General features: G+C 70.4%; 7 protein-coding genes across 8 annotated transcripts in view; 3 read left to right on the top strand and 4 right to left on the bottom strand.

The window, feature by feature from the left end:
• Positions 1-23,564, bottom strand: part of TMX2 (thioredoxin related transmembrane protein 2) — an 84,726-nt gene that overhangs the window by 24,805 nt on the left and 36,357 nt on the right. The gene's annotated exons all lie outside the window — the stretch shown is intronic.
• On the bottom strand, positions 4,133-6,818 carry CLP1 (cleavage factor polyribonucleotide kinase subunit 1). The gene is made up of 3 exons (XM_061350421.1): positions 6,621-6,818; positions 5,858-6,479; positions 4,133-4,899 (listed from the first exon to the last, which is right to left on the bottom strand). The coding sequence occupies exons 2-3, from the start codon at positions 6,461-6,463 to the stop codon at positions 4,228-4,230; spliced, it is 1,278 nt and encodes a 425-aa protein (XP_061206405.1). The 5' UTR covers positions 6,464-6,479; positions 6,621-6,818; the 3' UTR covers positions 4,133-4,227.
• Positions 7,029-9,603, top strand: YPEL4 (yippee like 4). The gene is given in 6 exon segments (XM_061350396.1): positions 7,029-7,070; positions 7,072-7,129; positions 7,566-7,816; positions 8,474-8,517; positions 8,632-8,740; positions 9,453-9,603. Coding segments are annotated over 6 exon segments (594 nt in total). The 3' UTR covers positions 9,543-9,603.
• SERPING1 (serpin family G member 1) lies at positions 9,773-15,089 on the bottom strand. Its single transcript, XM_061350422.1, has 8 exons — positions 14,962-15,089; positions 14,714-14,783; positions 14,142-14,628; positions 13,928-14,065; positions 13,649-13,852; positions 12,863-13,005; positions 11,447-11,666; positions 9,773-10,465 (listed from the first exon to the last, which is right to left on the bottom strand). The coding sequence occupies exons 2-8, from the start codon at positions 14,780-14,782 to the stop codon at positions 10,215-10,217; spliced, it is 1,512 nt and encodes a 503-aa protein (XP_061206406.1). The 5' UTR covers position 14,783; positions 14,962-15,089; the 3' UTR covers positions 9,773-10,214.
• On the top strand, positions 15,741-17,280 carry UBE2L6 (ubiquitin conjugating enzyme E2 L6). Its single transcript, XM_061350397.1, has 4 exons — positions 15,741-15,796; positions 16,480-16,569; positions 16,832-17,018; positions 17,104-17,280. The coding sequence occupies exons 1-4, from the start codon at positions 15,776-15,778 to the stop codon at positions 17,256-17,258; spliced, it is 453 nt and encodes a 150-aa protein (XP_061206381.1). The 5' UTR covers positions 15,741-15,775; the 3' UTR covers positions 17,259-17,280.
• On the bottom strand, positions 17,372-19,165 carry SMTNL1 (smoothelin like 1). Its single transcript, XM_061350398.1, has 6 exons — positions 18,891-19,165; positions 18,662-18,695; positions 18,427-18,567; positions 18,037-18,139; positions 17,674-17,825; positions 17,372-17,587 (listed from the first exon to the last, which is right to left on the bottom strand). Exons 1-6 carry the CDS (start codon positions 19,147-19,149, stop codon positions 17,443-17,445), a joined length of 834 nt encoding a protein of 277 aa, XP_061206382.1. The 5' UTR covers positions 19,150-19,165; the 3' UTR covers positions 17,372-17,442.
• Positions 21,723-22,583, top strand: TIMM10 (translocase of inner mitochondrial membrane 10). The gene is made up of 2 exons (XM_061350399.1): positions 21,723-21,881; positions 22,348-22,583. Exons 1-2 carry the CDS (start codon positions 21,811-21,813, stop codon positions 22,547-22,549), a joined length of 273 nt encoding a protein of 90 aa, XP_061206383.1. The 5' UTR covers positions 21,723-21,810; the 3' UTR covers positions 22,550-22,583.

The raw sequence follows: 23,564 nt of genomic DNA on the forward strand, positions 1-23,564 counted from the left end.
AGAGCCGGTGCTGGCCCCGGCAGGAGCCGCAGCTCTGCCCCACACACCAGAGAGCCGGTGCTGGCCCCGGCAGGAGCCGCAGCTCTGCCCCACACACCAGAGCCGGTGCTGGCCCCGGCAGGAGCCGCAGCTCTGCCCCACACACCAGAGCCGGTGCTGGCCCCGGCAGGAGCCGCAGCTCTGCCCCACACACCAGAGAGCCGGTGCTGGCCCCGGCAGGAGCCGCAGCTCTGCCCCACACACCAGAGCCGGTGCTGGCCCCGGCAGGAGCCGCAGCTCTGCCCCACACACCAGAGAGCCGGTGCTGGCCCCGGCAGGAGCCGCAGCTCTGCCCCACACACCAGAGAGCCGGTGCTGGCCCCGGCAGGAGCCGCAGCTCTGCCCCACACAGAGCCCTGGGCTGGGGTCAGAGCCCAGCACAAGCACGCAGGAGCTGGGGACAAAGCTGTGCTGCTGCCCGCAGGGAAGCGCTGGAAGCCAGAGCCAGCGCCGTGATTCCAGGGGCCGGTCACTCGGAAGCGTGGGGATGAGGTCACTGCTGATGGCTTTAGCAGGAGCAAAGGGCTGCTCCGCTGCAAGAGCACCCTGCCCTCCAACAGCCTTCACCACGCAGGAGCCACACCCCGAACTCAAACAGGTACGGCCAAGCTGGAGGAGCTTCCCTGGGACATCCCTCCTCCAGAGAACACCGGATCCCAGCCTGGTTTGTGCTGGAGAGGCCTTGAAGCTCCCCCAGCTCCAACCCCTTCCCCTGGAGCAGCTTGCTCCAAGCCCCTGTGTCCAACCTGCCCTTGAGCACTGCAGGGAGGGGGCAGCAAGCCCAGACCCCTGCCATGGGCTCTGCATTTGTCCCTTCTTGGACACGGTTCTCCTCACGACGACCGCCCTGTGCCTGCCCCAGGGTGCAGGAGTCCCCCGGATCTGTCCCCTCCTGCAGCCCCAGCCCCGCTGCAGCCACCGGCCCCTCCGTCCCCCTGCCGGCCTCAAACCCCCCCTCTCTCTGTCACCGTCCCCATCCACGAGGGCAGCCACAGGCTCCCTGCTGGAGGCACCCTCAGCTCACCCCACATCCCCAGGGCACACGCGGCTCCACTCCTGCCTCCGACTCCTCCGGCTTTGCTGCTCCCAGCCCCACGACCCCTGCTCCTCCCTGCCCAGGCAAGCCCTGTGCCACCGGGGACTCCCCTTTCCTCTCCCTCGAGAATTCCACCAAAATCCCAGCACCCCTTTTCCAAAGCATTTTCCCGGCTCCACTCAGCCACCCCAGAGCGCGGCCCCATCCCGAGGGTCTCCCTGCACTCACACCAAGGGCTGCTCCCATCTCCCCTCCTCTCCCCTTCTGGAGAGGCAATGACGGGTTCCTCCGCTGGGGATGGCTGCAGGTAGGAGCGCTGCCGCCTCCCACCGCTTCCCGCCCGTCTCCCTGCTCTGGTCCAGGCCCTGTGAGCTCCCGCTCCAGCTCCCTCCCTCCCCACCCACCCCAGCGCTGCCAGGCTCGGCCCCAGGCACCAGCACCCAGAGCCCGGCCGGGCTGGGCGAACGCGTGGAACCAGCTCCCAGCGGGGCCGCCCTCGCCCCGCCCGCTGCAGGGGCCTCCTCCCCACGCTCCTGGCCCCAGAGCGGCTTCACAGCCGGTCCATCACCGGTCCCATCGCCGGTCCCATCGCCGGTCCCATCGCCAGCCTCCAGGAGCACGGGGGGATCCAGGATCACACAGGGGCAGGATGTGCTCTACCTGTTCCCGCTCTGGTTTCACTGGGGCAGATCCAGGATCACACAGGGGCAGGATGTGCTCTACCTGTTCCCGCTCTGGTTTCACTGGGGCAGATCCAGGATCACACAGGGGCAGGATGTGCTCTACCTGTTCCCGCTCTGGTTTCACTGGGGCAGATCCAGGATCACACAGGGGCAGGATGTGCTCTACCTGTTCCCGCTCTGGTTTCACTGGGGCAGATCCAGGATCACACAGGGGCAGCTGGGGCAGATCCAGGATCACACAGGGGCAGGATGTGCTCTACCTGTTCCCGCTCTGGTTTCACTGGGGCAGATCCAGGATCACACAGGGGCAGGATGTGCTCTACCTGTTCCTGCTCTGGTTTCACTGGGGCAGATCCAGGATCACACAGGGGCAGGATGTGCTCTACCTGTTCCCGCTCTGGTCTCACTGGGGCAGATCCAGGATCACACAGGGGCAGGATGTGCTCTACCTGTTCCCGCTCTGGAACAAGGGGAGGCTTCGGTTGCAGGGGGCCTGAGCCCCAGCATAGGGCAGCTGGTGAGCAGGGACCCCCGTTCTCCCTCTGCCGTGGCACAACCAGCTCCCACACACACCAAGGACACAAAACCCAGTAGGGAGCACACTAAAACCCAGCAGAGAGCACAGGAGTGTTCTCAAACCTGCCGGCCCCCACTGGCCCCCAAGCCTGTCTGATACCAGGGATGGAAACGGCTCCATCCAGCCCCACTCTGCTGCAGGGGGGTCCCTGTGGCCGCAGGGCCTGGCAGTGAGGAGCCAGAGGGGGTTCAGTCCCTCAGACACACGAGTGGATGAGGTGCAGGCTGCAGCCAGAGGCAAAGCAGCCCCTGCCCCAGCGGGGTGACCTGCGGGCACGCTGCTGTGTTTAAACCAGGGGGAGCTTGCTCAGCACGGGGCACCAGGCTCCTGCTCTGCGAGGAGGGTGGGACCCGGCCGCAGGGGCTCAGCATCGCGCTGCAGCCACAGCTGGAGCACAGGCACCGCTGGGTGCACAGCCCCTGCCCGGCAGCCGCCGCTGCCCGCCCGCCTCCCGCTGCTTACCCGGGATTAGCCCCGTTCTGCAGAGCGAGCAGGGCAGAACAAGGTCCCGTCCCGCAGGAACAAGCCCAGCCCCGCGCCCCCCGCAGCGGTGATGGAACCACGGCGATGCCGGGCCCGGCCCAGCGGGTCTCTAACTCAGGAGCCGCGGTCCCCCATCAGCTCCTCCCAGTGCCCACTCCCCCCGCTCCAGCTCGTACCTCAGGAGGCCAGAAGGCAAAGGGCTGAGCTGGAGCAGAGCCCCGAGATGGGCTCCCAGCGCCTGTGACACCCAATGAACCGGCAGCGCCCGGCCCCGGCCCGCTCCTGCGCCGCGGACCGGAACGGATCCACCCTCACGGACCGGGGGTCGCGGGGGCCGAGCGCCGGGGGTTCGTCCCCCCGGGGGGGCTGTGACCGAAACCAAGCGCAGGGAGCCTGGATCCGCGCCCCGCGCTGTGGGCTCCGGGACTCCCGAGGCGAGGCGCGCCCGAACGCTCCCCCCCCGCCCAGCCAACCCGGGAGCGCGGCCGCCGGGGCCGCTCAGAGCGGGGTTACCGGCTGCTCCCGGGGGTCGAACCGCGCTCCCGCCGCCCCGCACAAGGTGGCCGCAGCCTCCCCCGGGGTGCGGGAGCGGAGCGGAGCGGGCCGTGAGGCGGGGGTCGGGGAGGGGCGGCCGCGGCGGGGGCAGGCTCCGGCACAGGGACCCGCGAGAGCAGCGGGGTCTGAGCCCTCTCCCGCGGGCGGGCCCGGGCCGGTGCCGCGGCTGCGGCCCCTCCGGTGAGGGGCAGGGCGCGAGCGGGCGGGGCCGCGGGGACCGGGACGGGGTTGGGCCCGCGAGGGCGGGGGAGGCGCGGCTGAACCGAGCGGGGGGGTCGCGGCACCACGTGACTCACCGGCGGCGGGCGGGGGGAGGCCGCGAGCGCGCGACCAGGACTCCCGGGCACGGACGGCTGCCGCGCTCCGCGGCTGCGCACGACGTCACGGCCGCGTCTGACGTCACTACCGCGCCTGCGCGCGGACCGCCGGTCTCTCCCGCCCCCAACGCCGCCCTTTATTGGCTGCCGCGCCGGGAACCACCCAGAGGCTGTGGCACCGCGCATGCGCGAGAGGGAGCGGGCGAGAGCGCGCGCATGCGGGCGACCCAGCGGCAACCCGGTGGGGAACGGCGCATGCGCGGAACGTACCACGGCAGGGCCGGGCAGAGGGGCGCGGTGCTTGTGGACCGGCGGACGCGGAGCGCGGGGGGGCGGCGGGGCCGGGCCATGTGGAGGGACCGTGATCGGGTCCAGCCCCGCGCTGCCGCAGTCCCGCCCAGCCCGATACCAGCCCCGGATAGCCCCGACACCGACCCGGGAGCGAGAGGCCTCGAGGTTTAATAAGAACCGGTACAAAAGTGTAAAATAAACCCGGGGGGGGGTCCCGGGGCCGCTCCGGCCCGGCTCGGCCCGGCCCTACTTGAGGTCCATGAAGCGGATGTCCATGATGAGCAGGAAGTTCTTGGGCAGTGGGCGCGGCGCGGGAGAGAGCACGGTGAACACCTGGCGCTCGGGGTCCACGCCTGTCACCACGATGAACCCGGCCACGCTCGTGCTTGAGATGCTGTCGTCGGGGCTGTCGGCAGTGCTGACGCTCAGCAGGTGATGCACCATGTCCCGCCCCGGCGTCACCGGCACCAGCTTCAGCTGGTTGTCCTCCTGCGACATGCCCAGCGGCAGGCAGGAGTCCGGGATGGTGGGAGCCCCCACCTTGTAGATCTTGACATCGGAGAACTTGACGTCGAAGGCGTGGGGGTAGAAGCAGCCACGGAAGCCGTAGAAGTACTCCCGGATGCGCTCGTCCCGGCACTCCCGGCGGAAGTCCTTGGAGCGCTCCACCACGCCACCAGACTTGGGCAGCAGCACCGTGCGCACGAAGTGGGGGAGGTCCCTCTTGAGCTCGTTGTAGAGCCGCTCCTGGTCCAGCACCACCACCACATCCACCTCGAAGGCAGAGGCGGCGTGCACCAGCGCCTGGTAACCAGAGCCCTTCACCCAGCCACAGGTGTTGATGACGCAGCCGCTGACCGAGGCGCGGCGGTTCACCTCGCAGCGCTGGTTGAACACGTCGGCCAGGCGGGACGTGATCTGTGGGGGAACACGGGCAGAGCGGTCAGGACGCAGGCTCCCACTGGGGGCACCCATGTCCTGGGTCACTTCTGCACCACCCCCACCACCTTCAACACCCCCAAATCTCAATCCCTGCAGCAGCACCACACGGAGAGAGCTCCATGGAGCAGTCCTGCACAGATGGCAGCAGGCCAGAGGCTGGGCCTGTCCCACTGCTCAGGGACACTGTGACCCTCCACTTTCCCCAGGACCCTTGGTTATGTGCTGCTGGGCCATCAGAGCCATGTCCAGCTCCTGAGCAGGCCTCTGGGATAAAATCCTTCACTCCCCCCTCAGCTGAGAGCCCCAAGGGCCGGTTTCCCTTGGGGGCAGCAGAAACCATTCCTAAATTGTTCTACAAGCACTTAAAGCACAGAGAGATGCTTTTCTGTTCTGAGGGCTACCAGGGCAAGGGCAGCACACGGCTATGGCCTCTCTCACCAAACAGCAGCAGCAGGAAGATTGAGGGGGGACCCTACAGGGGTAGGACACTGCATGGTGACAGCCACCGCCCTCAGGCTCACTCCAGCTCCACACCAGAGCAATCAGACCATGGCCACACCCACACTTGGTGCCCTCTCACTCAACAACCCCATGGGCGAAGCCAGCTCAATGCAACCCACAGCTTTGGCTTCACCCTCCACAGTAGCCTGTGAGGGGCCTAGCCAGGGGCTCCTGAGCAGCAAGAGGCTCAGTCAGGGGCCCTCAGCCCTCACGCTCCAGGCTCCCCAAGGGGCTTCTCCAGACCCTCTCTCATTGCTGTTACACATCTCTGGCATCCTCTACACCCCTGGGGAGCTGTCGCACACACAAGTGGGCACAATGCTCAGACAGGGACATGCCACTATCCTGTGTGGTGGCAAAAGCAATGAGACAGATCCACTCCGAACCGGGCCCATCCCCAGGCTGAGACCCCCACGGGCACTCCTGCTCTCACCTTGTTGTACAGCTTGATGTTGGTGCCAGGCGTGGTGGAGCCGAAGTGGTACACGAGCGGGGCCTGGAGGGAGAAGCCCTCCTCCACGTCGGCCGGCCGCTCAATGTACAGCGCACCCATAGTGCCAGGGATGGAGACAGAGCCCTGCCCCACGTCCAGCTCCACAAAGGTGGGCCGGCGGCCCAGGCGCACGGCGTAGTTGAGCAGCAGGCGGCACACGGTGGACTTGCCCACGTCCGTGGGTCCCACCACCATGACGCGGGGCCCGCGCTCGTCCTCGCGCTCTGCCTGGCGCCGCATCTGCTCCAGCGCCGTGTGCGTGTTGAGGTACAGCAGCATCGGCGTGTCCTTGGACACGTAGGCCACCTCGGTGCGGCCGCTGAGCTGCACGGTGCAGCCGTGCCACGTGAACACGGCCACCTTGGCGCCGGCGTCGAACGTGAACTTCTTGTTGCGGGTGAGCTCGGTGCCGAACACCTCGGCCATGCCGCTGAGCAGCTCCATCTGCACCGTCTGCGACGCCTCCACCTCGAACCGCAGCTCCGTCTCCCGCTCCAGCTCGAACTTGGCCACTTGCTTCTTCTCCTCGCCGCCGTCGTCCGCCATGGCGCGACCCTCAGCGCTGCGGGAGGGCGCCGCGTGGGGATGAGCGGGGACAGGCCGGGCCTGCCCCGAGCCCCTCCCGCCCGTTGCCGGCCTCCCCCGGGCTCAGCCCGTTGCCATGGCACCGCCGGTGCCCCCGCCCGCCCCCGAGCCCTCTTACCGGAGCCGCCGCGCTTCCGGGCCAGAAGAGCTGCGCCGGAAGTGATGTCAGAGCTGCGCGCCCCGGAGGAGGGGGGGGCAGCAGCGGCGCTGGTTGCCATGGCAGCCGCGCGGGGTGACGTCTAACGCATGGGCGGAGTCTGCCGCGGCGCGGGCTCGTTTGCATCTCATTTGCATACGGCCCTCGAGCGCCCCCCTCTGCTTTTGTTACGTGTCGTTAGACTGGGTTTCCATTGGTCGGCGCGGTCCCGACTCATTTGCATCTCATCTGCATGTCATTGGCTCACAGCCCCCCCCCTCCGCCGGACTGCGGTGACCCCACGGAGACGGGGGGGGGGATCCGAGGTGCCGCTGAGCACCGGCGGCGGCCCTGACGCCGCAGGTGCGGGCGGTGACGTCACGGCGCGGGATGAGTCACGGTGCCGTGATGCGGTCCCCGGGCACGCAGCGCCCCCCCCACACCCGGTGCCCGCCCCGGGGACAGCGGCAACGGCGGCAGCGGGGACAGCGGTGAGCGGCTCCCCCCCCACCTCCCACAACCCCCTCGAGCCCCCACAGGCACCCCCCGGTACCCCAATTGTCCCCCCTGGAACCGCTGTATTCCCTCCTCTGGGACCCCCATTGCCCCCCCTTGGGATGCCCAGTGTCGCCTCTTTGCACGCTGTCCCCTCCCCGGGACCCCCATCGCCCCCGTCTCAGGACCCGCAGTGTCCTCTCTCCGGGACTCCCGTTGTCCCCCTGGGACACCCCCGGGTCTCCAGACCCTCTCAGGAGGAGCCCCCGATCCTCTCCCCTGCCCTTCACTCCCCCGTTCCTCTGACACCCCCCTCGTGTCCCCCCCAGCGCTGACCCCACTGCCGTGAGGAGCTCCCGGGTCCCAGCTGCCGGCGGGGCTCTGGGGGCCCGGCAGTGCCCCCCCCTCACCGCCCCCGTTAACCTCTCGCAGGCCGCCGCCCCCTCTCCGCCCTCCTGCTCCGCGGAAGGACGGCCCTGGGCGCTCTGCTGCGCTGCTTCCCCTGCGAGCGGCTCTGCGGGGGGGCCGCGGTGCCCCCCGGGGCGCTGCCGCCCGCCACGGGCCCCCCCCGCCGCCGCCGGTCCCCCCGCACGTTCCGCAGCTACCTGCCCCGCTCGCACCGCACCTACAGCTGCGTGCACTGCCGCGCTCACCTCGCCCGCCACGAGGAGCTCATCTCCAAGGTGCGCCTGGGGCTCTGAGCATCCCCCGGGGCTGCCCAGGGGCTCTGAGCATCCCCCGGGGCTGCCCAGGGGCTCTGAGCATCCCCCGGGGTGGCCCAGGGGCTCTGAGCATCCCCCGGGGTGGTCCAGGGGCTCTGAGCATCCCCCGGGGTGGTCCAGGGGCTCTGAGCATCCCCCGGGGTAGTCCAGGGGCTCTGAGCATCCCCCGGGGCGGCCCAGGGGCTCTGAGCATCCCCCGGGGTGGTCCAGGGGCTCTGAGCATCCCCCGGGGTGGCCCAGGGGCTCTGAGCATCCCCCGGGGTGGCCCAGGGGCTCTGAGCATCCCCCGGGGTGGCCCAGGGGCTCTGAGCTTCACCCCGTGGTGGCCCCGCGGCAGTCGGTGTCCCCCCCCCGGGGCCCCTCTATAGCACACGTCCCCCGCGGGGTCCGCAGGGTGCTGAGCGTTGCCTCAGTGCCCCCAGGGCAGTCGGTGTCCCCCCGGGCTGGAGGGTGCCCCCAGTGTCCCCAGTGTCCCCCCGGGCTGGAGGGTGCCCCCATGGTGCTCACATCGCGGTGTCCCCTGTGCTGTCTCGCACGGTGATGCAGCGGGGGGGGGGGGTACACACGGGGTGTCGGGGTCTGGGGGCGCAGCCGGTGACTCCCGCCGTGTCCCCGCAGTCGTTCCAGGGCAGCCACGGCCGTGCCTACCTGTTCAACTCGGTGTGAGTACCGCGCACCGGGACGGCAGACAGCGGGGGGGGGTGGCAGCAGGCAGTGACCGGGCTGCGGTGCTGCCGGTGCTGCCGTGCCGGTGGGACACGGCTCTCTCGGTGCAGGGTGAACGTGGGCTGTGGCCCTGCGGAGCAGCGGCTGCTGCTGACGGGGCTGCACTCGGTGGCCGATATCTTCTGCCAGAGCTGCAAAACCACCCTGGGCTGGAAATATGTGAGTGACCCGTGAGTGGGCATCCAGAGCCCTGACCTGCGCTCCAGTCCTGAGCCTGCACCCCAACACTGCCCCTGAACCCTGCACCCCAACCCTGCCCCTGCACCCCAACCCTGCCCCTGAACCCCGCACCCCAACCCTGCCCCTGCACCCCAACCATACCCCACATCCCAACCCTGTCCCTGAACCCTGCGCTCCAATCCTGACCCTGCACCCCAACACTGCCCCTGAACCCTGCGCTCCAATCCTGACCCTGCACCCCAACACTGCCCCTGCGCCCCTGAACCCCGCACCCCAACCCTGCCTCGCACCCCAACCCTGCCCCTGCACCCCAACCATACCCCACATCCCAACCCTGTCCCTGAACCCCAACCCTGCCCCTGCACCCTGCCCCTGCACCCCTGCCCTGCCCTGCACACCAACCCTGCCCCACATCCCAACCCTGTCCCTGAACCCCAACCATACCCCACATCCCAACCCTGCCCCTGCACCCCAGCCTTGTCCCAGCAGCCCAACCCTGCTCCTGAACCCCAGCCCTGTGTCTGCACCCCAGCCCCACCCAGGTACCCCAACCCCTGGTCTGCATCCCAACCCCCGGCTGTGGCTCCCCCTGGTCACCCTGCAGCCAAGGTGAGGGCAGCCCCTGGGCACCCCCCACCCCGGCCTGGGGTCCCCCTCGGCCACGGGGGTCTCACGCACCCCCCCCCCCCAGGAACAGGCCTTTGAGAGCAGCCAGAAGTACAAGGAGGGGAAGTTCATCATCGAGATGTCCCACATGGTGAAGGAGAACGGCTGGGACTGAGTGCGGGGGGCACCCCCAGCACCACCCATGGTGGGTGCTGGCAGCAGGTGCCCATCGCCCCCCACCCGCTGCAGCCGCTGCCTCGGGGCTTTTCTAGGGCAATAAAAGCTTTTTTGTAGGAGGGTGGGAGGTGTCAGCACCCCCGCTCTGCCCGAGGGGGAGCCCCATAACCCCCCAAGTGCCCTCCCCGCCCCGGGCTGCCCCTGTCCCATCCCCATGCAGGCACCGTGCAGAGCTCAGGGCGTTTATTGGAGGCCAGAGCTGGTGGGGAAACTGAGGCACGGGGATGCACATAGTGCTATGTGGGGCTGGGGGCGAGGAGTGGGGAGGGGGGGGGGAGAGAAGGGAGGATGGGGGGAAAGAGGAAGAGAGGGAGAAACAGAACCGGGGAGGAGGATGGAGGGAGGGAAGGAGGTAGCAAGGGAAAAGAGGGAAGGATGGGGCTGGAGAGTGCCTGGAAGCAAAGAGGGAGGGGGAAGGAAAGAGAGGAGATGGAGGGACAGGGAACGGAGGGAGGGAAAAGAAATAAAGAGGAAGGGAGAGAGGGAGGGATGGGAGCAAGGAAAACAGGGACAAAGGGGAGATGGAAGAGGGGCTGGAGGGAAGGAGGCAGGGAGGGACCGAGGGAAGGACAGAGAAGAGGGAGCAGGGAGGGATGGATGCAGGGAGGGGTCAGGGCGGGGGGTCGCTGAGGCGGCCCATGAAGACGGGGACGTCGGCGCTGTCGTGCCAGAGGACGAAGAGGAAGGGGCGCAGCGCCTCCAGCACCGGAGCCGAGCGCGCCACCGACGTGGCCATGGCCCCCGCGGCCTCCACGCCCGCCTCGTCCAGCGCCAGCACCGCGCGGTGCCGCGCAGCGTCCACGGCCACGGCTGCGCCCCGCGCCAGCCCGCACAGCTCCGCGTCCAGGAACAGCCCGAAGTCTGCGGGGAGGGGCGGCGTGGAGGCACCACGGGGGGAACGGGGGCGTCAGGGATGGGGAGGCCCAAGGGGACGTGGGGGACACCAGACACAGTGAGGCGATGCGGGGACAAGGGGGACTTGAAGGGCACTGGGAGCCATGGGGTGCAAAGGGGTGGTGGGGACATGAGGGAGAGCAGGGATACTGGGGAACACCAGAGGTACGGGGTCCCTGGGGATGCTGAGGAGCACTGGGGATGCTGGGGTCCCTGGGGATGCTGAGGAGCACTGGGGATGCTGGGGTCCCTGGGGATGCTGCGGTCCCTGGGGATGCTGCGGTCCCTGGGGATGCTGGGGAGCACTGGGGATGCTGAGGAGCACTGGGGATGCTGGGGTTCCTGGGGATGCTGGGGAGCACTGGGGAAGCTGCCGTCCCTGGGGATGCTGGGGTCCCTGGGGATGCTGGGGAGCACTGGGGTCCCTGGGGATGCTGGGGAGCACTGGGGATGCTGGGGTCCCTGGGGATGCTGGGGAGCACTGGGGATGCTGGGGTCCCTGGGAATGCTGAGGAGCACTGGGGATGCTGGGGTCCCTGGGGATGCTGCGGTCCCTGGGGATGCTGCGGTCCCTGGGGATGCTGGGGAGCACTGGGGATGCTGAGGAGCACTGGGGATGCTGGGGTTCCTGGGGATGCTGGGGAGCACTGGGGAAGCTGCCGTCCCTGGGGATGCTGGGGTCCCTGGGGATGCTGGGGAGCACTGGGGTCCCTGGGGATGCTGGGGAGCACTGGGGATGCTGGGGTCCCTGGGGATGCTGGGGAGCACTGGGGATGCTGGGGTCCCTGGGAATGCTGAGGAGCACTGGGGATGCTGGGGTCCCTGGGAATGTTGAGGAGCACTGGGGATGCTGTCGGCACCGGGGACACGGGGACCATTGGGGTCCCTGGGGACACCGGGAACGGGACCGGGGCTGGTGACGTCACCGCATGACGTCATCGCGCTCACCCATGTCGTGCACCAGCGGCACCACGTCCAGGGCCGCGTCGAGGCGCACGCGCGGCAGCGCGAGGGCGGTGGCGCGGGGTGGGGCGCGGGCCGCGCGCCGGAGCAGGCGCAGCAGCGCGGGGGGGTCCAGGGCGCGCTCCAGCGCCTGCAGCGCCCCCGGCGGCCCCAGCGGCAGCAGCAGCACCAGGCTCAGCCCCCCCCGCAGCGCCAAGCGCCCGACCTGCGGCAGAGGGGACCCCCGCACCGTGAGGGGCGGAGCCCGGGGGGGCGGAAACCGCGTGAGACGGACAGGGCCGAGTGACACCGCCCCTCCAGTGACACCCTCATGTGAGACAGAAACCGTGTGAGACAGCCCCCAGTGACACCCCCACAGTGACACCCTCATGTGAGATAGCCCCGAGTGACACCCCCCCAGTGAGACAGCCCCGAGGGAGACAGAAACCGCGTGAGACGGACAGGGCCGAGTGACACCGCCCCCCCAGTGACACCTCCCCGAGTGACACCCTCATGTGAGACAGAAACCGTGTGAGACAGCCTCCAGTGACACCCCCACATTGACACCCTCATGTGAGATAGCCCCGAGTGACACCCCCCCAGTGAGACAGCGCCGAGGGAGACAGAAACCGTGTGGGACAGCCCCCAGTGACACCCCCACGACACCCTCATGTGAGATAGCCCCGAGTGACACCCCCCCAGTGAGACAGCGCCGAGGGAGACAGAAACCGTGTGAGACAGCCCCCAGTGACACCCCCACAGTGAGACAGCCCCCAGTGACACCCCCCAGTAAGACAGCCCCCAGTGACACCCCCGAGGGAGACAGAAACTGTGTGAGACATCACCCAGTGACACCTCCACAGTAACACAGGCCCCAGAGACACCCCCACAGTGACACCCCCCCAGTGAGACAGCCCCCGTGTGAGACAGCCCCCAGTGACACCCCCACAGTGAGACAGCCCCGAGTGAGACACACACCAGTGACACCCCCATGTGAGACAGCCCCGAGTAACACCCCCCACAGTGACAGCCCCGCGTGAGACACCCTCACAGTGAGACAGCCTCCATGTGAGACAGCCCCGCAGTGACACAACCCCTCAGTGATACCCCCCCCAGCGAGAGAGCCCCGTATGAGACAACCCCCCAGTAGCACCCCCCACCGTGAGTACACACCCCCCGGGATACAACCCCCTCCAGTGACACCCCCCCAGTGACTCCCTCTGTGACACCCCCCATAACACCCCGGGACATCCCCGGGAGACCTCTGCACCCCGAGATGTGGAGACCCCCAGTGACACCCGTGGGACCGCAGAACATAGAAAGCCCCCGGTGACACCGCAGTGGCATCGCAGCTCAGCACCCGTCCAGTGCCACAGCAGCGGTGTCACAGCCTGCACCCCGGCTCTCCCCAGCTGGGGGTACCTGGACCTGCAGGTGGGGGTCAATGAAAGAGGCCACCGGGTACTTCTTGCTGGTCATGGTGGGCACCAGGCGCGGGGGGCGCCCGGGGCGCAGGAAGGGCAGCGGCACCGTCTGCTTCACATCCAGCGGCGTGAGCCAGGCAGCTGCGGGGGTACGGCATCGGGAATGGGGATGGGCTCAGTGGGATGCAGGGGTGACCCCGGGATCAGCCCCTCACCAGATCCCAGGCACATACACAGAGCCATAGAATGGTTTGGGTTGAAGGGACCTCAAAGCTCCTCCAGCTCCAACCCCTGCCAGGGCAGGGACCCCTTCCACTGGAGCAGCTTGCTCCAAGCCCCTGTGTCCAACCTGGCCTTGAGCACTGCCAGGGATGGGGCAGCCACAGCTTCTCTGGGCACCCTGTGCCAGCGCCTCAGCACCCTCACAGGGAAGAGCTTCTGCCTAAGAGCTCAGCTCAGTCTCCCCTCGGGCAGGTTCAAGCCATTCCCCTTGGCCTGTCCCTACAGGCCCTTGTCCCAAGCCCCTCTCCAGGTTCCCTGCAGCCCCTTTAGGCACTGGAGCTGCTCTCAGGTCTCCCCTTCAGGAGCCTTCTCTTCTCCAGGCTGCCCCAGCCCAGCTCTCTCAGCCTGGCTCCAGAGCAGAGCTGCTCCAGCCCTCGCAGCAGCTCCGTGGTCTCCTCTGGCCTCGCTCCAGCAGCTCCAGGTCCCTCTGGTGCCGCTGCCCCGGCACACGGTGGCCGCGGACCTGCTCGATCCCGGGGCCAATCCCCCCCCGGGGCCGTACCCTGCAGGTGCACGGCGCTGAGCAGCACCAGCTGGGGCTCGGGGGGCAGCGTGGGCAGGAGCTCCGGCAGCAGCCCCCGGCTGGCCCCGCGCACCCAGGCGTTGATGCGCTGCAGGTCCAGGCTCTCGTTGCCGCTCAGTGCCCACGGGCGGGTGTTGTAGAAGCGCCAGGACTCATTGAGGAAGCGGGCCCGGAGGTGCAGGTCTGCCCGGTAGCACGGCTGCTGTCAGCCTGAGCCCGCGCCCCCGGCACCCCCGGCGCCCCCCGGCACCCCCTCACCTGGGTGGTGGAAGATCTGGGTGGCAGAGAAGAGCCCGGGCGCAGCGCGGAGGAGCCGCAGGGCGCTGTGCACGCAGCCCAGCCCCGGGGGGTACGCCAGAACGGCGGCCAGGCGCTCTCGGGTCTCACCACGGGCGCCTGCAGGCACGGGGCAGGCTCAGCACCGCACCCGTGGGGCACCCGGGCTGGCACGGCCGCGGTGCCGGCGCCTCACCCAGCAGAAGGTGCGAGAGCCCCATGGCCACGGTGATGGGGGAGAAGAGCAGGTTGGCCTCGGGCCGCTCAGCCTCCGCCATGCGCTGGTAGAGCCGGAGGGCGAAGGTGGACACGGCCTCGGACACGGCCGCACGCTGCTCCTCCGTGGGCTTCCCGCAGTCCTCGGCCGGCTCCTCGTCCCCGGGACACGGCGGGGCACCGGGTCCGGGGCTGTCGCTGGTGCTGCCGGGTGCCGGAGCTGCGGTGCTCCCGCTGGCCCTGGTGCCCGGCTCCATGGGTGCCCCCTCGGGCGCTGCGGGGCTGGGGGGGTCTGTGGCCTCGTGGGGAGCAGCCAGGGCAGGCAGCGGCTCGGGGTGCGCTCGGGGGGGCAGGACGGGGGCCCCCGCGTCCCCCCATGGTGCAGGGACAGGACGGGGCGGTACCGGCGGCAGCGAGGACGCCCTGAGCAGTTTCGGTGCGCTGGGAGAGGGCTCCGGGGTGGGCACCTGCGCACGGGGACCCGGGTGAGGTGGGCACGGGGACACCCGAGGGGTCAGGTGAGGGGAGCTCGTGTCCCGAGGCCACACTTACCAACGTGCCAGTGGCCGTGGCTGTGGCCAGCAGCCACACGAGGGGCAGCCAGAGCACCGTGGTGGGCATCCTGGTGGGCAGGTACGGGTCAAGGGAACCCAGCACCCCCACCCCAGCTCCCGACACCGTCCCACCCCCCCGCACCCTGCAGCCCCGTTCCCTGCACCCTCATTCCCTCCCCCCCTCGCGGTATCCCGGTCTGACCCGCGGGGTGCGGGGGGCAGGCAGGGGCAGTTCCCTGCGCCCACCTGGGTGCCGGCGGCTCGGGGCCCGCGGGTCCGGTCGGCTCCGGGGGTTGTGCCCGGGTCCGGCCTGGCCTGGTTAAAGATTAAGGAGCTGCCGGCACTTCCCGTAAATCAGCCCGGGGGGGGGCAGGCGCAGGCGCCCGAGGCAGGATGCGGCCCCCCCTTCCAGTCCCACGGTGCTGCAGTGCTGGAGGACCAGCCCCTGGGGCAGGCTCCCTTTGGAGGTGGGGTGCTCTGGGACCCCCTGTATAACCCCTGTGGGGATGAGGGGCAGTGTATCCACCCCACTGCCCGCTCTCCATGACCCGTGTGGTGACAAGGGGCAGTCTAGCCTCTCAACTGTCCCCTATCTGTGATCCCTGTGGTGACAAGGGGCAATCTAGCCACCCAATTGCCCCACCTCTATGACCCGTGTGGTGTCTCACCACTCAAGCTGCAGCTCAAGCTCCCCAACCTTGTCTCTGTGACTGGGGGGATGCTGTCCCCAAGGAGCCTTCCCACCCCAGAACCAGCAAGGCAGAACCTCCTGCCCCTGGCCGTCAGCTGTGGGGTAGGCTGCCCTCGCCACACCTCCCTGCAAGCCCTAGGGCAGGGACACCCATGGGTGCCCCCCTGCCAGCGCGGCCATGCCCGCGGCCATGTGGGGCAGGTCTGGCCCCTCGCTGCCGACTCCGGTGCCCCAGGCTGCCCAAGGCTTTCTGGCCCCTCATCACCCAGTCTCCATTGCCCTGGGGTGCCCGAGGCCCCGTTCTTAACGTCCGTGACGCGGGGCGTGTCCCGGTGAAGCCCCGCCCACCGGCGTTGGCAATCGCTGACCATGGCTGCGAGGCTCGCCAAGGTGCGTGTGGCACCGGGGCACCGGGGCACCGGGGGCTGGACGGGGCTGCGGGGCGGCAGCGGGACAGCAGTGAGGTCTTGGTGCCAGCACCGAGTGGTGCCAGCACCGGGGGAAGGGGCGGCGGAGGGATGAGGGAATCCGGTACCCGGGTGCAGGGATGCAGTGGGTCTCGGGGTGCGGGTGCAGAGAGGTGGGGGACAGCAGTACTGGGGCAAAGGGTCTCCGGTGCAGGGGCTACCGGTGCAAAGGGTACAGGGGATGCCGGTGCAAGGGTACGGGGGATGCCGGTGCAAAGGGTACAGGGGATGCCGGTGCAGAGGGTACAGGGGATGCGGGTGCAGGGGTGTCAGGGGATGCCGGTGCAGGGGGTACGGGGGATGCCGGTGCAGGGGTGTCAGGGGTGCCGGTGTCGGTTGAAGCCAATCCAGCCCTGTCGGGGAGCACCGCGCTCAGGTTTCGTTTCCCTGGTGGGAGCGGATCCGAGGCGGGGCGGGGCTTTGCTGTGCCCCACCCTTATGGGGGGGACGGGGCGTGGCCAAGCGCTGCGGCTCCGCCCTTAAGGGTGGGTCCCGTCCATGGGGGCGCGTCCCTCGGAGCGGTCCAGCCAATGGGAGCTCAACTCTAGGGAAGCCCCGCCCTGACGGGCGTGTCCGGTCTGACCGCGCCCGTTTTCCGCCCCGCAGGAGCTGGAGGAGGCGCGGCGCTGGGGCGGGGCCCGGGAGCTGCGGCTGCTCGACGGGAACGTGCTGCGATGGGGGGGGATCCTGCTGCCGGTGCGGGCCCTGGGGGGGCATCGGGGGGGCCCGGAGTGGAGGGTGGCCCCTGTGGAAGTGGAGGAATGGGGACCCAATGGGGTCTCCAGGGGTGTCCCTGTGAGGGCAGCGTGGGGCGGGGGGCACCGGGTTGGGGTTCCCCTCCTGCGGGCTCAGGCTGGGGGAGGTCTCCATGGGGAGCACAGGAGATCACGGCTGGGACGGGGTCCCCCCCGATGGGTGCTGGGGGGGTGCTGATGTGTGCCCCCCATCACCGCGGCAGAACAACCCCCCGTACAACGCCGGCGCCTTCCGGTTCGAGCTGACCTTCTCGCCCCACCACCCGCTGTCCCCGCCCCGCGCCAGGCTCTGCACCAGCATCTACCACCCCGGCGTGGACGCCGAGGGCCACGTGTGCCAGCCCCTCACCTCCACCCAGCACTGGGTGCCCAGCACCCGCGCCACACAAGGTGGGCACCCCGGGGGTGTCGGGGGCACGGCACCGGGGGCGCCCAGGGGGTGCCCGTCCTGACCGCCCCCCCCCGGTGCCCGCAGTGCTGCAGGACCTGCTGCTGCTGCTCGACAGCCCGGACCCGCAGCGGGTGCTGCGGCAGGACCTGGCCCGGGAGCTGCGGGAGCGGCCCGAGCTGTTCCATCGCCGCGCGGAGGAGCACACGCGGCGGCACGCGGAGCCGCGGCCGGAGCCCTGAGCCCGCTGCGGGGCTTCACCTGTGCGGGTTCATAAAGGGTCTCCTGCTCCCGCACCGGCCCCGCGGGGTCTCACTTGGGGGAAGGGGGCACCGGGGGGTGTCAGTGCGGCCCGTCCATCACCACAGCCTTTACTGGTGGGACCGCAGCAGAGGGGGGTCCCGGGGGGGGGTGCGGGGGCTCCGCTCAGCGCTTCTTGGTCTTCACGAGCCCCTTGGCCACGAGGCAGCGGTACAGCTCCTGCAGGTACGTGTAGACGCACTTGGCGTCGGGCACCGCCATTCGCACCATGTCCTCCACGTCCAGCAGCGGGGCGCAGCCCGCCCGCTCCCTGCGGGGACACGGGCTCAGCCGGGGCCGCCCGCCCGTGCGGGGCGCTCCGGGGCCGGGGCCGGGGCCGGGGCTGCTCTCACGCACTCGGCGGTGGCGAAGGCCACGGTGAAGTTGTGGCGCCGCGCACCCGGCTCCAGGCTGCCGTAGTCGAAGGCGTCGGGGAAGAAGCTGTGCAGGAGCGCGCAGAAGGCCAGGCCGCTGCCCCAGCTCCCCGAGAAGTTCTGCACGTCCACGTGCTGCAGCCGGCGGAGGGGTCAGGCTGCCCCACGGCCCCCCCACACTGCCCTATGGCTGCCCCACACTGCCCCATGGCTGCCCCACACTGCCCCACGGCCCCCCCACACTGCCCCATGGCTGCCCCACGGCCGCCCCACACTGCCCCACGGCCCCCCCACACTGCCCCATGGCTGCCCCATGGCCACCCCGCAGCGCTGCCCCTGTTCTCACCTCGTAGCCGCGGGTCCTGGCGCGGCACCACTCCAGCAGCATCGCCTTCACCGTGGCCGTGCCCCCTGCCCTCTTCAGGTGTGGGGCTGGCCCCGTGGCTGCCCTGTGGGCAATGCCAGGCACCGTGGAGCACCCCATACACCCCACCCCAGTATGCCCACTGACACATTGTCTCATGGCCCCCTCAACCCTCCTGCACCCTCCATTTGCACATGGACCCCAAGTCTCCCCATGTGCACTACTGCCCCCTGCCTCCCATGCCCCCATTGCCCCATGGCCCCCCAGTACCTCTCCTGTCCCATGGCTTCCATTCCTCTGTGGCCCTCTCTGCCCCATGTCCCCCCCATATGCCCGTGCCCCTCTCCCGCCATAGGGCCAGGCCCCTCTCACCCTCCGAACTTCTCCAGGATGGCACTGCGCCCGTGAGCCCTGGTGCTCGAACGTGGCCGCCCCATGGCCCCCTCCAGCCTTGGCCTCTGCCCTGCTGGCCCAGGGGACACCTTGCTTCGCGGCCCCCCCGTTGGAGCACCCCTGAAGGCACATGGATGGGTGCACATGGGGTGCTCTGCAATGGGGCTGGGCTGTGGGGCACCCATGGGGCTGTGCCCCCCCTGCCCACACTCACCTCTCGCTGTCCCCCAAGCCCTCAGTGGTGCCAGCTGCAGGGGACAGAGGAGGGGTTGTGGAGGGAGGGGGCACCAGGGGGTCGGGACAGCCGCATCCTCCCTGGGCACCCCCAGTGCACAGGGCTGGAGGTCCTGCCCCATGGGAAGGGGGTGGGGGGAATCTGTAGGGGACCCCATGGGGGTGTGGGGTAGCGGTGACCCCAGGGTCCTGCCAGGCACAGCCCTTACCTGTGGGGGATGTGGGAGACGTGGGAGATGTGGGAGACGTGGGGGACATAGGGGATGTGGGGGACGTAGGGGATGTGGGGGACAGGGGGGATGTTGGGGACAGGGGGGTTGTGGGGGACAGGGGGGACGTGGGGCTGTTGGCAGGGAACTCGGGCCACAGCTCCTCATCCTCGTCCTGCATCCAGGTCGGCTCCTGTGGGCACAGCCAGGGTGGCACTGACGGCACAAGCGCCGCCACCTGCCCTGGTGCTGCCACCATGGACAGCGTCACCCTGCCCCTTCCCTGCTCCCTGCCCTGGCACCAGCGGCACCCTCAGCCTCACCCGCTCCATGGCACAGCCGCTGTGGGAGCCCTCACCCTGTCCCTTCACTGCCGCCCTGCGCTGGCACCTCCACCCCCGGCCCCGGCCCCGGCCCCGGCCCCCCGTGTCTCACCGGCCGCCCCGGGGTGCTCCCTGCTGCTGCCGGCCCTGCCCCAGCCGCCTCCTGCGGCCCCCCCGGAGCAGCCCCCGCGGCTGCCACCGCCTTGGCATCACCCCCGGTGTCACCCCCAGCACCTCCAGCGTCACCCCCGGTGTCACCCCCAGCGCCCCCGGTGTCACCCCCGGTGTCACCCCCAGCACCTCCAGCGTCACCCACGGCATCACCCCCGGTGTCACCCCCAGCACCCCCGGCATCACCCCCAGCATCACCCCCAGCGCCCCCGGCATCACCCCCGGTGTCACCCCCAGCGCCCCCGGTGTCACCCCCGGTGTCACCCCCAGCACCTCCAGCGTCACCCCCGGCATCACCCCCGGTGTCACCCTCGGCAGCCCCCGCTTCTCCCCCGGTGTCCTTCAGTGCTTCTCCCCCGGCACCCCCTGTGTCCCCCCCACTGCCCCCCACGTCCTCAGCCTCCCCCGCCGTGTCCCCCGCTCCCTGGGCACTGCCCCCCGCATCCCCCTCTGCATCCCCCCCCACCCCGCTGCCCCCCCCTCCATCCTGAGCCTCCCCCTTGGTGTCCCCCCCAGCGTCCCCCGCTGCCCCTGGCCCCTGCTCTTCCCCCCCAGCCCCCCCCGCTCCTTGGGGGTCTCCCCCCTCCCCGTTGCCCTCCGCTGGCGCCGCGGGAGGCTCTGGGGGGGCGCTGGGGGTTTCCGGGGTGGGGGTGCCCGGTGGGGGGGTCTCGATGTCTCCCAGGGGCTGCATGGCGCTGTGGTCACTGCTGCGGGGGCACAGGGCTGTCACTGGGGTGCCCCCCCTTGCCCTAGCCCGGCCCCGTGCCCTCCCTCAGCCGTGGCACCCCCATTGGCCCCCCCAGTCCCCTGCCCCTGCCCAGCCTGCATTCCCATCCAGGCTCCCCCGTGCCCCTTCCCGACACCCCAGTCTGCCCCCCCCGCCTCCTCCAGACCCCCCAATACCGGACCCCCCTATCCCAGCCCCCCGTATCCCACGTCCCACCCCGACTCCCCCATTCCCCCCTCCCGACCCCCATTCCCCCTTCCTTCTCCCCCATACCTGCTCCCTACCCCACGTTTCCCATCTTAACCCCACTAAAGCCCCTCCCGCACCCAAATTCCCCCTCCCGATCCGTCAGACTCCCTCCGGACTCCCCTTGACCCCCCCCCCCCCCCCTTCCCGATCCCGTTGTGCCCCGATCCCGTACCCCGTACTCCCCCTCCGGCTCCCCGTGTCCTGTCCCGACCCCCTCGGAGCCCCTCCCGGACCCCATTATTTCCCGTCCCGACCCCTCACCTCGCCTCTGGCGCCTCCCCCAACCCTTCACCCTCCCCCCCGATCCCCGCTGCGTCCCCGCGACTTCCCCATGCATCGCCCCCCTCCCCCGCCGCCCATCCCGAGCCCCTCTTCCCCATCTCCTGCCCCCCAATTCCCAATCCAGACCCCCCCTGACCCCCCGTCCCCCCCGCCCCCCCGTGTCCCCCCTCCGCCCCCCGTGTCCCGGCCACCCACGTCCCCCTCCCCGTCCCCCGTTGCCCCCTCCCCGTGTCCCCCCTGTGCCTCCCTCCCGGTTGACCCCCGGCGCGTCCCCGGTGCCTCTCGCCCCGTCCCGTCCGGTCCGGTCCGGTCCCGCTCCGGCCGCTCCCGCTGCCCCCGCCCGCCCGCCCGGGGCTATTTTTACCCGGCGGGGCAGGTGCCGCCTTCAGTCACCGCGCGCCGCGGGGCACGCGTGGGGCCGGGGGGGCGCGGGGGGACGTGGGGCCGGGCGGGGGGACACGAGCGGGGCACGGGAGGGTCCGGGACAGCGGAGACGGGGGGGGACGGGGGGAGGGACGGGAGGGACACGGGGGGGGACACAGGCACGAAGGGGGCACGGGGAGGACACGGGAGGGACACGGGGGGGACACGGGGGGACCAGGCACGGGGGGGACACGGAGCCCCCCGGGACGGGCACGGGGCGGAGCCTACCCCAAGCCCCGCCCCTCCTCGGGGGTGCCTCCCCCCCCCCGTGAGGGGGGAAATCGCGCGCCCCCCTCTCCCCTCCGAGGCTGCTGGCGCCACCACGCCCCCTCTCGCGCCTCCCAATCAGCGCTGGGGACGAGGTCCTGTTCCCCACCAGCCTGGCTTCTTATTGGCTGAAGCCTGCGCTGGGGCGGGGTTGTTCTGCGTGTGGGCGGAAGTGCGGCGCCCACGTGGTTCCTGCCGGGAGCTGCCGCCGGGTCCCGAGTCGGGACGAACCGAACCGAGTGGGACCGAACCGAGAGCGCCCCGAGCCGAGAGGGGCCCGAACCCAGCCGAGCGGGGCCGAAGCGAGAGCAGCCCGAACCCAGCCGAGCGGGGCCGAAGCGAGAGCCCCCGAACCCAGCTGAGGGGGGCCGGAGCGAGAGGGGACGAAAGGAGCGGGGCAGAACCGAACGGGGCAGAACCGAGCGGGGCCGAGCGCAGCCGAGCGGTACCGAACCGGCCGGCACCGTTGCGCACCGCCATGGACCCGCTGCGGGCGCAGCAGCTGGCAGCCGAGCTGGAGGTTGACATGATGGCAGACATGTACAACCGGTGCGCGCAGCGGCAGTGAGGGGCCGGCGGTGCCCGGGCATGGGGGTCCCTGGGGATGCCCATGGCTGGGGAAGGTCACTGAGGGTGCCAGTGGCTGCGGGACCCTGGGTGTACCCGGGTGTGCTGGGGATGGGGGCTCTGGGGGGGTGCCCGTGTCTGGCTGGGGGTCACTGGGGGTGGCTGGGGAATGAGGACCATGCGGGGTGCTCATGGCGAGGGGGGCACTGCGGGTGCTTATGGCTGGGGGGACACTTGGGATGCCTGGGTTTGTGGGGTCACTGTGGGTGCCCACGGCTGGGGAGGATGCTGGGGGATACAAGAGGCCCTGGGGGTCCGTGTGGTGCTGGGGCTGGTGGGGTGTCAGGAGCACGGGTCTGCCTGGGACATGGGGTGCACTGGGGGTGGGCACATGGGGGTGCTGGGTGGCAGCGGGGCCGCAGGGCCTGAGGGTGCCGGTGCGGTGCAGGATGACGCAGGCGTGCCACCGAAAGTGCGTGCCCCCCCACTACAAGGACGCGGAGCTGTCGAAGGGGGAGAGCGTGTGCCTGGACCGGTGCGTGGCCAAGTACCTGGAGGTGCACGAGCGGATGGGCAAGAAGCTGACGGAGCTGTCGCTGCAGGACGAGGAGCTGCTGCGGCGCATGCAGCAGGGCACCGGCACCGCCTGACCCCGCGCCCCAATAAACCGGAGCCTTCGGGCCAGCTCCCGAACCCCTCATGGGATGTGCTGGGGCTCATGGTGAACCTGCCGAGTGCTGCGGGGGGCACCCCCCTCGTGCCGTCCCCAGCCACCGCGTGCTGTGTCCTTGAGGGGGCACCCGGGGTGTCCCCCCTTGCCCAGCCCAGCCCGGCCCATGTAATCCCCAGGATTAGGCAGAGCTGGGCTGAGCCCCTCGTAATCCCCTGCAGGGTGGGGACGGGGCTCTGCCCCCCCCGTCTGCCTGGGCAGACACTGGAGGGGACACACATGGGGACGTGGTCCTGCAGCAGCCGGAGGGGGACAGGGACAAAGGGATGTGAGGGTGGGACAGGGGCACCCCTGAGGCACGCAGCCCTGATGGGGGCACCCAGCCCTGCGCAGGGACCGCACAGGGACATCCAGAGACCCCTGGCAGGGGCGCTGGGGACACCCGAGGGGGAGCAGCTGAGGTGTGGACATCCGCACACAGCACAGGGGCAGGCAGCGATTCCAGGGGCCTCCCAGTGCTCCCCAGAGCTGCAGCAGCACTGGGACCCCGCAGTGCCTGGTGAAGGGCACCTGCAGAGGGGGTGACACCCCGGGGGGACCCACGCCGTGGGTGGGCAGCGCCCCCCTGTCTGCCTGTCCATCTGCGTGTGGGTGCTGTGGGTTGTGGGGGGCAGTGGGGGGGTGCGGGAGGCGCGGGGCTCCCGGTGGGTACCGCATGGCGGTGGGTGCAGGGTACAGGGTGGGTGCAGGGTGCAGGGTGGGGGTTGCAGCACCGGGGGGGGTGGGGTTTCTCCGTCCATCCCCGTGTTCGTCTGTTCCCCCCCCGCGGTGCCGGCCCCGGTGCAGCCGCGCTGCCATCAATATTTCAGCTGGAGCAGGCGGTGACCTGGAAAGGCAGCGAGTGCCTGAGTGTGCGCATGTGTGTGTGTGCGTGTGTGTGTGCGTGTGTGTGCATGTGTGCGTGTATGTATGCATATGTGTGTATGTATGTGTGC

This window comes from Neopsephotus bourkii, unplaced genomic scaffold (assembly GCF_033783945.1).
Source record: "Neopsephotus bourkii isolate Nb327-2 ecotype Australia unplaced genomic scaffold, CSIRO-AGI_Nbou_v1 NB_491, whole genome shotgun sequence".
NCBI classification, from domain to species: domain Eukaryota; kingdom Metazoa; phylum Chordata; class Aves; order Psittaciformes; family Psittacidae; genus Neopsephotus; species Neopsephotus bourkii.

Excerpts from the sequence above, each read along its gene's own strand:
- CLP1 (XM_061350421.1), bottom strand. The coding sequence starts at position 6,463 with ATGGCGGACGACGGCGGCGAGGAGAAGAAGCAAGTGGCCAAGTTCGAG. Across the intron at positions 4,900-5,857 it reads ACATCAAGCTGTACAACAAG|ATCACGTCCCGCCTGGCCGA; the intron begins GTGAGAGCAGGA and ends GTTCCCCCACAG.
- SERPING1 (XM_061350422.1), bottom strand. The coding sequence starts at position 14,782 with ATGCCCACCACGGTGCTCTGGCTGCCCCTCGTGTGGCTGCTGGCCACA. Across the intron at positions 14,629-14,713 it reads CCACGGCCACTGGCACGTTG|GTGCCCACCCCGGAGCCCTC; the intron begins GTAAGTGTGGCC and ends CCCCGTGCGCAG. Across the intron at positions 14,066-14,141 it reads GCTCTCGCACCTTCTGCTGG|GCGCCCGTGGTGAGACCCGA; the intron begins GTGAGGCGCCGG and ends CCGTGCCTGCAG.
- UBE2L6 (XM_061350397.1), top strand. The coding sequence starts at position 15,776 with ATGGCTGCGAGGCTCGCCAAG. Across the intron at positions 15,797-16,479 it reads TGGCTGCGAGGCTCGCCAAG|GAGCTGGAGGAGGCGCGGCG; the intron begins GTGCGTGTGGCA and ends TCCGCCCCGCAG. Across the intron at positions 17,019-17,103 it reads CAGCACCCGCGCCACACAAG|TGCTGCAGGACCTGCTGCTG; the intron begins GTGGGCACCCCG and ends CGGTGCCCGCAG.
- SMTNL1 (XM_061350398.1), bottom strand. The coding sequence starts at position 19,149 with ATGGTGGCAGCACCAGGGCAGGTGGCGGCGCTTGTGCCGTCAGTGCCA. Across the intron at positions 18,568-18,661 it reads GGCTTGGGGGACAGCGAGAG|GGGTGCTCCAACGGGGGGGC; the intron begins GTGAGTGTGGGC and ends ATGTGCCTTCAG. Across the intron at positions 17,588-17,673 it reads GTGGCCTTCGCCACCGCCGA|GGAGCGGGCGGGCTGCGCCC; the intron begins GTGCGTGAGAGC and ends GTGTCCCCGCAG.
- TIMM10 (XM_061350399.1), top strand. The coding sequence starts at position 21,811 with ATGGACCCGCTGCGGGCGCAGCAGCTGGCAGCCGAGCTGGAGGTTGAC. Across the intron at positions 21,882-22,347 it reads ATGGCAGACATGTACAACCG|GATGACGCAGGCGTGCCACC; the intron begins GTGCGCGCAGCG and ends GGTGCGGTGCAG.